This window comes from Spermophilus citellus (assembly GCF_964194105.1).
Source record: "Spermophilus citellus genome assembly, chromosome: 4".
Classification (NCBI taxonomy): domain Eukaryota; kingdom Metazoa; phylum Chordata; class Mammalia; order Rodentia; family Sciuridae; genus Spermophilus; species Spermophilus citellus.
The window spans coordinates 137,886,639-137,898,899 of NC_138185.1; the positions used below are offsets into that span (position 1 = coordinate 137,886,639).

At 36.3% G+C, this 12,261-nt stretch overlaps 1 protein-coding gene across 2 annotated transcripts in view; it reads left to right on the plus strand.

The window, feature by feature from the left end:
• INO80 (INO80 complex ATPase subunit) overlaps window positions 1-12,261 on the plus strand; it is a 137,550-nt gene that overhangs the window by 107,228 nt on the left and 18,061 nt on the right. For both annotated transcript variants that reach the window (XM_081293621.1, XM_081293620.1), the window contains exons 28-29: window positions 3,791-3,885; window positions 10,357-10,429. In XM_081293621.1, the coding sequence (XP_081149747.1) occupies window positions 3,791-3,885; window positions 10,357-10,429 (168 nt within the window). The remainder of the gene's footprint in view (window positions 1-3,790; window positions 3,886-10,356; window positions 10,430-12,261) is intronic.

The window sequence follows — 12,261 nt, forward strand, 5'->3', positions numbered from 1 at the left end:
GGTAAAAATGGGAGTTCATAACCCACTTGAATCAAAGTGTGAAATATGATATGTCAAGAACTATGTGATGTTTTGAACAACCAACAATAAAAAAAAATAGGCTGCCACATACACTGCACTAGCCATACCAAACTTCAGTAACCTTATGTCAAAAATACATATGAGAATATTAGTAAAAGAATATTTAAGCCCAGAGACTAATATAACCATTTCCCAAAAGTAGAAATATTTAGTCTCAGAGAAGAGATAAGATAGCAAAAAGATAGAGGGAAGATCAGAGCAGAAAAAGGAGAATTAAGAGGGAGGGAGGAAGGAAGGGAAGGGGGAAGATAATGAATTTAACAAAATTATATTGATTCATATTTAAAGACATCAAAGAGAATTCTACCTTTATAATATGTTGAAGAGAAAAAGTTTAGTAGAGAGGGAGGAGGGAAGGAAAGGAGGGGAATGGGAATTTAAATCAAATTTCTTACATGTATGAATTTGTCAAAATGAACCCAGTTATTTATGATGCTCTAATTTTTAAAAACTTGCTTAGTTTTTTAAAATAGATTAAAGTATCCTCTAGATAAGGGGGGCCTTTAGATAAGGACAGTCTCCCCCATATCTGTGGAGGATACATTCATTCTAAGAACCTCATCTTGTGCCTAATCTTATCAAATACCATGCATATTTTTTGCCTGTACATACTTGATAGTTTATAAATTAGTAAGATTAATAAGAGCTAGTAATAAAATGGAATAATTACAACAGTAAACTATAGTACAAGTTATTCAAAACATATAAATTGTTTATTTCTGGAATTTTCCATTTAATATTAACAGGCAGTGGTTTACCACAGGTAACTGAAATCATGTATAAGGAAGGACTACTATAACTGTCTCTTGTTTTTGCTTATAAATAGGCATTGGCTTTTCCACAGTGGACTATTTATAATATTACCAATGCAACCAGAAGGTCACAAAGAGGAAATCAGTGTTCATTTGAACATCATCTATAAGAGGAATTGCAAATTCTAAAAATAGGAAGACATTCTGTCCACTGCATCTCTTGAAGTCTTTTCTTTTTTTAGTTGTAGATTGACACAATACCTTTATTTTTATGTGGTGCTGAGGACTGGACCCAGTGCCTCATACATGCTAACCAAGCGCTCTACCACCGATATACAATCACAGCCCCCTCCTCTCCGTTCTTAAAGTTGTAATTCCTTTTATAGATGATGTCAAGAAGATTCTCTGCCAGACAAGAAATTATCTTGTTTTCTGTTTCGCTCTGATAAGGAGGCTATAAATTCAAAAACGTTGGTCAGCCAGGATTTGCTTGTGTGGGGTTGTTGTGGGCACTATAATGTGAATCTTTTTTTTTTTTTTAATTGGTGCATTATCGTTGTACATAATGGTGGGATTTGTTACATATTCATACATGCACACAATATAACAAAACAATTTGGCCACTATCACTCCCTAGCACTTCCTCCTCTCCCTCCCAACCTCCTGTCCACTTGCCTCTTTCCTCTACTGATTTCCTGTTGGTTTTCAGGAGATCCTACCCCCTCCCACCACCCTCTTTTCTTTGTTTCTTTCTGGCTTCAACCTATGATAGAAAACATGATCCTTGACCTGAATTTTGCTTATTTCACTTAACATATTGGTCTCTAGATCCATCCAAATAACAAGTTTTTTAAAAATTTGTGGCTGAATAAAACTCTGTTGTGTGTGTGTATGTGTGTGTATATCACATTTTCTTTATCCTTTGTGTATATATACCATCTAAGGTGGTTCCAAAGTTTGGCTATTGTGAGTTGTGCTGCTATAAACATGGGTATGCATGTATCAATATAGTATGATAACTTTAATACTTGAGAATAAATACCAAGGAGTGGTATAGCTGGGTCATATGGTATTTCCTTGCTAGTCTTTCGAGGAACTTCCATATTGATTTCAATAGTGACTGTACAAATTTATAATCTCACAAACAGTGTAAAAGTGTTCCCTTTTCTTCATATCCTCTGCAGCATTTATTATTATTTGTATTCTTTTTTTTTTTTTTTTTTTTTTTAAGAGAGAGTGAGAGAGGAGAGTGAGAGAGAGAGAGAGAATTTTTTAATATTTTTTTTTTTTTTTAGTTCTCGGCGGACACAACATCTTTGTTGGTATGTGGTGCTGAGGATCGAACCCGGGCCGCACGCATGCCAGGCGAGCGCGCTACCGCTTGAGCCACATCCCCAGCCCTATTATTTGTATTCTTGATGGCTTCCATTCTGAGTAGTATGAGATAAAATTTCAGTGTAGTTTTGATTTGCATTTCCCTGATTGCTGATGATGTTGTCCATTTTTCATATATTTTAATTTAATGTATTTTCATATATTTTATTTATTGGCCGTTTGTAGTTCTTCTTTTGAAAACTGTATTTTTCATTTGCCCCTTATTAATAGGGTTATTCGGTTTTTGGTGTTTAATATCTAGAATAAAGAACTCACAAAACTATAATCTTTTGTCAGAAGAATAGCTAGCAAAGATTTTTTTCCCATCCTATAGGTTCTGTCTTTACATTCCTAATTGTTTCCTTTGCTGTGCAGAAGCTTTTTAATTTGATGCCATCTTATTTACTAACTCCTGGCATTATTCCTTGAGTGTTAGGGGGCCTATTAAGAACATTGTTGCCTATACCTGTATGTTGGAATCTTGACCCTACGTATTCTTCTAGGAGTCGCATACTTTGTGGTCTTAATTCCTAGGTCTTTGATCCATTTTGAGTTGATGTTGGTGTAGGGTGAGAGGTAAGGGTCTAGTTTCATTCTTCCACATAAAGATAACAAGTTTTTCCAGCATCATTTGTTTAAAAGGCTGTTCTTTCTCCAGTAGAGGTTTTTAGCACCTTTGTGAAGGATCAGATGACTACAGATAAACAGTTTGTCTCTGTGTCTTCTATTCTATGCCATTGTTCTATTGGTCTATGTTTTATGTCAGTACCATGCAGTTTTTGTTGCTGTAGCTCTGTAGTATAATTGGAAGTCAGATATCGTGATGCCTCCCACATTGCTTTTTTGGCTTAGAATTGCTTTGGCTATTCTGGGTCTTTTATTCTTCCAAATAAATTTTGGGAGTGTTTTTTCTAGTTTGTGAAGAATGCCATTGGTATTTTAATGGAGATTGCATTGAATCTGTATATTGCTTTTGTTAGTAAGGCCATTTTAACAATATTAAAATTCTGCCTCTCCATGAACATGGGATTTCTGCTGTCTTCTTCAATTTCTAGTGTGAACCTTAATCACTGAAAGAAAACAGTATATGTTCCTATCTGTGAAAAACATCTGGTTGGTAACTGAAAGCCATTTTGATTTGGGTATTTCTTTTCTTTTTTTTTTTCCTTTTGTGGTGCTGGGGTTGAATCCACTGCTTTGTATGTGCTAGACAAGCACGCTACCAACTGAGCTATATCCCCAACCCCTGGGTATTTCATTTTGAGGGTTTTTGTTTTTTTTTTTTTTTTTTTTTTTTTTCACTTGGAAATTTTTTTCTTAGTAAAGTCTACTGAAATCTGTAGGAATAAAATTAGGTTCCATGTTGAATTTGAGGGTGCAGTTTGTTTTTGATTCCCATATAATGGCAGTAAACTCATACAATTAATATCTTGTTCTTTGGGGATTGCTTTCTCCCCATACTGGATATAATGACTTACATTCGGTAAGTGTATGGATGAAGTAGAAGGTGGGTAGATGTTTGTGAGAATTATAATGCAGTAGTTTGCATCAGACTTACTATATCATTTTCTCTTGGTTGATAGGAATATATGGTTTACAGGAAGCATACCTACATGAGGCTTGATGGCTCATCCAAGATCTCAGAGAGGCGGGACATGGTTGCTGATTTTCAGAACAGGTAAGGTTAATAGAAATTACAAAAATTCTTGTTTTGATTTTGAAATGGTGAGTTAAAAAGAAATACCATTTTATCTTAGATTGTTAAGCAATCACAGTAAAGTACTTGCCATTTAGAGGTTGCTATATTTGCTTATAGTGTTTCATATTTATGTGTCTGAGTAAAAGAGAAAATGAGAATATCCACCTGGTCATTTTTATTTTAAATATGCCTTCTTACCATGCCAGTGCCTATTTATTTGGGTTACAAAAGGATTTCTGAATGTGAATGAAGATCCTCCTCAGTGGATGATGTGTATGTAGGAAAAAAGTCCACAGGGCTGTAGGATGTATTCCTGAATGTTAACAATAGCCAGCCAGCTTTACTCTGTGGACTTAGGGTTGATTTTCCCCTTTTCCCAGCCCCCCCCCCCCCATTGGACCCAAGGGCACTTATCCACTGAGCCACATTTCCAGCCCTTTTTTATCTTTTATTTTGAGAGATGGTCTTGCTAAGTTGCTGAGGATAATTTTGAACTTGTGATCCTCCTGCCTCAGCCTTGAATTTTTTATACTGGGGATTTAACTCAGGTGAGGGCTTTTGCCCTCTTTTTTTTTTTTTTTTTTTTTTTTTGAGACAGGGTCTTGATAAGTTGCTAAAGCTGGCCTCAAACTTGAAATTCTCATTCCTTAGCCTCCCTAGTCACTGGAATTACAGATGTGCACCTCTGTGCCCAGCTTGTATTGAGTTTTAGTTTATTTTTGCATTTCATTTTGTATGAGTTTAAGGGAAAATATCTTTCCTTTTCATGCTTTCTTCAAGCATTGATGGCAATTTAATAAATTGCAGTAGTTTACAATCAGCCAGTGGCTCTTAGTCACAGAACCTCTCCCACCTGCTAATGAGCCTATGAAATTTCAAATACCACCTGCTGAATGCTGATGGTTTACAGAGCCATAATTATCCTAAGTGCTGGTTCTTAAGTAAGCAGAGTATGGTTACTGCTTTCTCCACAGAGAAAGCCAAACTTCACTGATGACAGATCTGCTGAACTTCACCCTAATTTTCTTCTTTAAACCTGGAGAATTGAAAAATAAAGTAGATCTTAATGTCAAAATCAGAATAGTTTTAACTTTCTGACCTTTAATTGTATGGCCAATTAACTAATAATTATTAATTCTTGGGAAGAAAATTAAGCACATAGCCATTTATATTTATGTTACAATTTTTAATTTTATTTGTGTTTTAGAACATGGTTTAACTCAAATATAAAACAGTTTAAGATAGAAGACATCCATAGCTCAACAAAAATGCCTCTTCTGATTCAGAATTTTTGCCATTGCCATTTTTGCTGTCCTTTACAATGGAGGTGAAGAGTCACAGCCTGATGTTTTGGTTTACAGTATATACCCAGTTAGGCTGATAACTCCTAAGTTAAAACTGAACACAAGAATTCCAGATGGCTGTTCAGCCAACAGTGGAAGGGAAGATCCACTTTGAAACTATTTCAGTTTGTTGCCTTGGAGTAGCTATGGAGATAGACTGACACAATTTCTTACTTAGCAGAAGTAATCAGATTCCAGAATTGATTTGAAACTTATAAGTATAGCAGTGCCTGTTAGCCCACCTTGTTGTGGCAACTGTCTCAAAATAAAAAATTGAAAAGACTGGAATGTAGCTCAATGGTAAAGTGCCTCAGTACCATAAATAAATAAGTTTATTATAGAGTATGCAGTTCCCTAGGAAGTCTTTCTTTTCTCATCACATAGACACATTATTGGTATGTTGTATGAGGTTTATACATTGTTATAAGAAAAGCCATTAAGTAATAGTTATTTAACCAGTTCTCCGTTTACTTCCCACTAGTATAGTGTTCATTTAAGGATCTCATTTTTCACATATCTTTTAAAGTTCTTTGCAATCATTATTATATATATTTTGGTACTATGGGTTTGAACCTGGGGTACTTTACCACTAGCCTACATTCCCAGACGCTTTTTACTTTATCTTCTTACTTTTAAGACCATATCTTTGCATATAAAACTTTGTCACTATTTCAAATTATTTTCTTTTCATAGATTCAAACAAGGAAATCACTAGGTGAAGGGATAAGCCTTTAAGATTCTATGCAGATAGTTGCTTTGCAGAAAAATTCTATTGATTTAGACTCTAATCAGAGCTAGATTGGGCTTCCAAGTTGTAGAGCTGTTCTTGTAACCAATTCATTTCCAGAAAACTGGGCTTTAACCTTTTATTTTTTTAATTTTTTAAGTTGTAGATGACACAATATCTTTATTTTATATATTTATTTTTATGTGGTGCTGAGGATTGAACCCAGTTCCTCACACGTGCTAGGCAAGCGCTTTACCACTGAGCTACAACCCCAGCCCTGCTACAACCTTTTAATGGAAAAAACAAAAAAGAGTAGATATATCTAATTTATTACATCTACAGTCTCTTGATTAATTTGTGAAACACTTATTTGGGCAGTCCTGGAAATGCATAGTAGTTTTAGAAAACTTAGCTCTTAAAAAAAAAAAAAAGTATTTTTACCACTAAATTGTACTGTCTCTGCTTAGTAAAAATATTTGCACATCGTTAACTGGGAAAACTTACTTGAGCCTCCAGGCTCTATAACTGAAAATTACTAATATAATAATGAGTTATTTATGAGTTATTTAATTATCAAAGCAGATAATTTATGATTCAACATCTGGTTACCATCATTTCACCCTATATCTAGGATTAGGAGGAAAAAAGAGACTATTTGTGCCTTCTGGTCTATTTGTGCATTATTAGCTAGATTCTTAGAGTTGAGGCTATGGCTCAGAAATAATCTGCTTTTCATGTATGTTCTCTGAATATGCCTCTGCTGACCAGAAGGTTATTAAACTGACCCCTCCAAATCAGGAAGGAGTTCTCAGCTTATACATTTTATTTATTTGTTTGTTTGTTTGTTTGTTGTAGTTGGTCACAGTGGCTTTATTTTATTTATTTTTACGTGGTGCTGAGGATCGAACCCAGGGCCTCGCGCGTACTAGGCGAGTGCTCTACCGCTGAGCCACAACCCCAGCCCCTCTCAGCTTATGCAGTGGTAGCCCAGTATACAGAAAAGGGCAGGTGTTTTTGAAAACAAAAAGCCATGTCTTGCCAAATATTTTTATTATTATTAATGAAAAGACATCAAAAAGAAAAAAGTGTAGTTTCAACTGGAAAGCCCTGTGGCTCAAAGGTCAGCCAGAGTAAACAAGAACTCCTATAAAAAGCCATTTACATTCCCTTCATACAAGATTTATTTATGAGGGATCCTTCCAGGAAAAAGTCTGACTGAGACTAAAGACTGTTTGGCCAGGATGTCCTGACTGGGCAACATTCAGAACATGTGACCAGAGCATGATCCTAGAAGCCATTCACAAGGTGTTTGCACTCTGGTGCCTTGGCCCTTACTTCACTTACTCACCCCATGAACTTTTTTCAAGTGGATCCCCTACTTATTCCCCCTACCATGATTTTCTGACCATTCAAGATGACCCTTTCGAAAATATGAGAAAAAGTGGCTGTAGCATGGGTTTCTCTTTTTTGGTAAGAGTGTTATAAAGCTCCAATATCTTCTTTCATTCTGGTTCTTTTTAAGTCAGTCAACAAGCCTTTACTGTAGTCTTTGGTAACTAGCACTGCCTGGACACTTTGGTTGAGAGTCTTCCTTAAAGATGTGAGAGTGAGACCTAACATGTTGGTTTCATAGGCGCCTAACCTAAGGCCTCTTTCAACAGAAACCCTGAGAGAGATTCCTTTTCAGCCTCTAGAGGGCACCCAGACCACCCCCATTGCCTTCCAGAATTTTGTTTTCTTCTATTTAATCATAATTCTCAAAACATTAACTCACATTATAAATACTGGATTTATTAAGAATAATAGAACTTCTCAGCAGTTTAATCTATATATTTTTGTTATAAATAATCCAGAATGGAAGCTGATATCTTTGATTATACCAACCCAAAACTTCTATAATTCTTATTTTCCACAACAGTACAATAAAATAACATTGAATGCAGCCAGTCTTTGTAGCATACATGTACATCATCAAAGGGCATCTTCTCAATACATAATTCAATACATAATTGTATCTAAAAGAAGCCTTTTCTACCATTATATTTCTAATTTTTTTAGAATTCTTTTTATCTACATTGCGTTGACCAGTATTTTTATGTTTATAGCCCTATTTGTAAGTGGCTACTACATCTCCAACTGATTTCCCTTAGACTGTGGGAAATGGCCTTTCTTTCTGCTTCCACACGTCTACCTTGTTCCATTCCAGTGTTTCCCTCATCCCACTCTGACCCATGTTCTTATGCTGGGCTTCTTAATTACCGAAAAAAATTCCTAGCCATTGGAAGACTGTCACCTCTCACACAAGTATTAGAGAAGCCTCTCACCCCCTGCCTCTGTACTTACCAAAGCAGAAGAAGATATATGCAATAATCTCGGTGCCAGAGTGAGAGAGACACTAATAGGGCCCTAAAAAGTTTTTTTCTCTGTATAATTCAATCATAAAAGAGAATGTAAATTCAGTAAAATTTTTTTGAAAACTTTATTGTGAAATTCAAGGTTAGGGGTTAGGGTTTTAGCTTAGTTGGGTAGAGTATATGCTTAACTTTTGTGGAATCCAGGGTTCAGTCCCCAACTCTATAGAAGCAACAGTGATTAAAAAAAGAAAAAGAAAAAAAAGAAACAAACCCCAAAAAAAAGTTCTTCAAAAGATTTCAAGGATAAAGCAGGCCAGGTATGGTAGCACATACCTATAATCCCAGCAACTCCAGAGGCTGAAGCAGAAGGATCGTAAGTTCAAGGCCAGCTTAGAAAACTCAGGGAAACCCTGCCTCAAACTAAAAAGAGCTGGGAATGAAACTCGGTGCTAAAATGCCTCTGGCTTCAATCCCCAGCACTCCTGTGCACTGCTCCCCCACACACACCCAACAGTAGAACTTTCCTAGGAATACCAAACTCTACAGACATTTTATAATCCATGCCTCCCTCTAGGAAAGTTGTATTTAATTTCTATCATGACCAACTTAATGATTAATCAGGATGCTTATTTCAAAATAGTTCATTCCTTCACTGATATTCATATTTGATGTTGATGTCATTAGTTAGTCACTTCAGTTATATTCATGACATCCTGATTTCTGCAGTCAAGTGACTTCACTAAGGAAGAATAGGCTGAAGGGATGAGAACATCCTGATGTCAGTATTTTTTTATTTTTTTTCTAAAACCTCATAATAATATTTGTCTTACATTGTGATTTAGTACCTATATACCATATCTAAAACTTTACAGAATGGTACCCTTGTGGCTGTGATGCACTAGAAAATTTTTTTAATCTAGTCTTTATTTTTTTAAATGCATCCAGATCCACCAAACTTATTTCATGACCAAGAATAAGTGTGACCTGCAGTTTAACCCTGATCTGAATGAATATCTAGTTGTATTCCTCACTACAGATAGGAAGAACGGGGATTGGCAACTTGATTTAGTGGATTTTCAGGTTTACTTAGTGGTATGATGCAGTTCCTTCCCCTCAGAAATGTTCTGAATATAATCTAGGATAAGAACATGAAAGTGTATGATGATGTTAAGATATAGTACTGGGCTATAGCTGAGCCCCTCCTTATTTAAGATAAATCTTACAGTCAGAATCCTGTTTCTTGTGATCTGGCATGAGCTTTGTTCCTAGAAAATACTGTATTCAGTAATTATTTGTTGCCTGAATGAGTGATGGTGTAACCTATTGGTTGTTTGTAATTCTGTTTCTTTAAAAGGACTTGGGGTATAAATAGAAGAAAATTTTAACTCTGTGTGTGTGTGTATGTGTGTGTGTGCGCGCGCGCGCGCGTGCGTGCATGCGCACATGCACACAAAAGCTGTGTTGGCATACATCCAAAAGCCCTTTAATTATAGCTTATCATCAAGAATTAATCCCAAATTCAATTTTATACATAGATGACATAGACTAGGTCTTAGTCCCTGACTTCAGTTCATTTTTCTGGGACTTATATTCTTCATCTTAAAATGAGTTCTTTGCTATAATGATCATAAGTTTCCAAAGTATTGGAATTCATGATTCCTAAGGAAAAGATCAGGGAATACTGATTTATTTGCTCTTAGTTCATAAAGAGAAAGAGGTCTCTACTTCATGGTAGCATTATTTTTCTAGTATATTTGCTACACGTTTTTACTTGTGTGCTGAGCAATTAGATATTGATGGGCAGCAAGTTTCTGTGCAAATTAGAAGGTGATTCCCATCATTTTATTTTAGGAATAGTGCACCTTTCTGTAGTGTTTTAAGGGAATATCAGCAGGCCTTGATAACCACCAAAACTCTTTCCAGCACTAGATTCCATGTTCTGTATTCAGAGACCTCTCTTTTCTTCCCACATTCTATTTTTTTCTTTTCAGTTTTTCCTCTTAACATGTTCCTCCCTTTTCTGCAGGAATGACATCTTTGTGTTCCTGTTAAGCACAAGAGCTGGAGGACTGGGTATTAATCTCACTGCTGCAGATACAGTAAGTTATAATGAGAACATAATACACTGCTTAACTTTCTTACACATTTACTCAACAAGTATTTGATGAATGTCTACTCTGTGTCTGATACTGTTCTAAATAAACAGACTAGAGGAAAAAAAATCAAGTAATCCCACTAGATTTGTTTTAGGAACTGTAACTGAATAGATAAAAAGACGATAATTTCATTATTTATATGCATTATTCCACTACTGGAAAAACTCACATTTTTTAACATCCTGAACTTCAAAAGTTTGTTAGAGAGTAATGAGATTGCTAATCTAAGAAATAAAATTGCAGGAAGGGGTGTGGCTTAGTGGTAGAGAGCTTGCCTAGCATACATAAGGCCCTTGGTTCAATTGCCAGCACCACCAATAATAGTAAAATTAAAATATAGTCATGGCAGCACAAACCTGTAATCCCAACAGCATGGAGGCTGAGGCAGGTGGATCACAAATTCAAGGCTAGCCTCAGCAATTTAACAGGACCTTTTCTCAAAATAAAAATTTAAAAGGCTGGGGGCTGGGGTTGTGGCTTAGTGGTGGAACACTTGCTTCACACATATGAGGTACTGGGTTCGATCCTCAGCACTACATAAAAAATAAATTAATTAAGTAAATAAAGATTTAAAAAAAAATTAAAAGGCTGGGTAAGTAGCTTAGTGTAGAGTACTTGCCTTGCTTGCTCAAGGCCCTGGGTTCAATCCCCCGTACAACAACAACAACAACAAAATTCCCCACATGTGTGAAGAGGATGCAAAGGATGCAAATCAAAAAGTACAGATGGAGATTCTTGAAGTGACAGAACCAAAACTGGAACTAGATCCTGCATCTTTCAGTCTCCATTTCTAGGCTGGGTTCACTCTCTTTATTGTCTACTATATATTTAACTCCCTGTCTTCATAAGATCCAGCTCTACCTTTCTTGCCCTCTAAATCTCCACCAGTTACCAGTTAGCCAGGTGGGATAGAGCTTCAATGCCTGAGGATTGCTGCAGGCATAGTTGCACATCATCAATCACTCATCTCTGGGTAGGTTGTCAGTGGTGGTAGATCCTGTTCTTGTGGGTTCTCTGATGTGGTAGTTCACTCAGTGCCATATCAGATAGTAGAAATTTGTCCTTATTTTTCTTGGTTTTCTGCTGTGTTTTTCAAGCATTTTATATAGGTTCTGTGTGAGTACAGATTCACTGCTTTCTCCTTGCTGATCTTTTGAGCTCCAGTCTCAGTCCCCAGCTCCATACCTGTTAACCCAGATCCATTCTTTGCTGTGCTGATTATTAAGTTTGTTTTTATTCTTCTCCCCTTCTTCTGTTTTGTTTTGTTTTATTCCTCTCTTCCCTTCCCCCCCGACCCTGCTCCACCTTTCCTGTACAGGGAATTGAACCGAGATGCTTTCCCACTGAGCTATATCTACCTCTCTAGCCTTTTTTTTTTTTTTTTAACATTTATTTTTTAGTTGTAGTTGGACACAATACCTTTATTTTGTTTATTTATTTTTATATGGTGCTGAGGATCGAACCCAGGGCCTCGAACATGTTAGGCAAGTGCTCTACTGCTGAGCTACAACCCCAGCCTGTAGCCTTTTTTATTTCATATTTAGAGACAGGTCTTGCTAAATTGCCAAGACTGCCTTGAACTTGAAATTCTGTCTCAGCCTCCCAGGCTGGGATTACAGATGTGCATCACCATACTGAGCCATATCCTTCTTTATTAATCATGCCATTCCTTCACCCAAAACTCTTAGGGATTCTCCATCATCTATAAAATAGAGTGTAAGCGCCTTTACATTACATATAAGGCCCTTAATTTGTGTTCTTTATCTGCTTTTCCA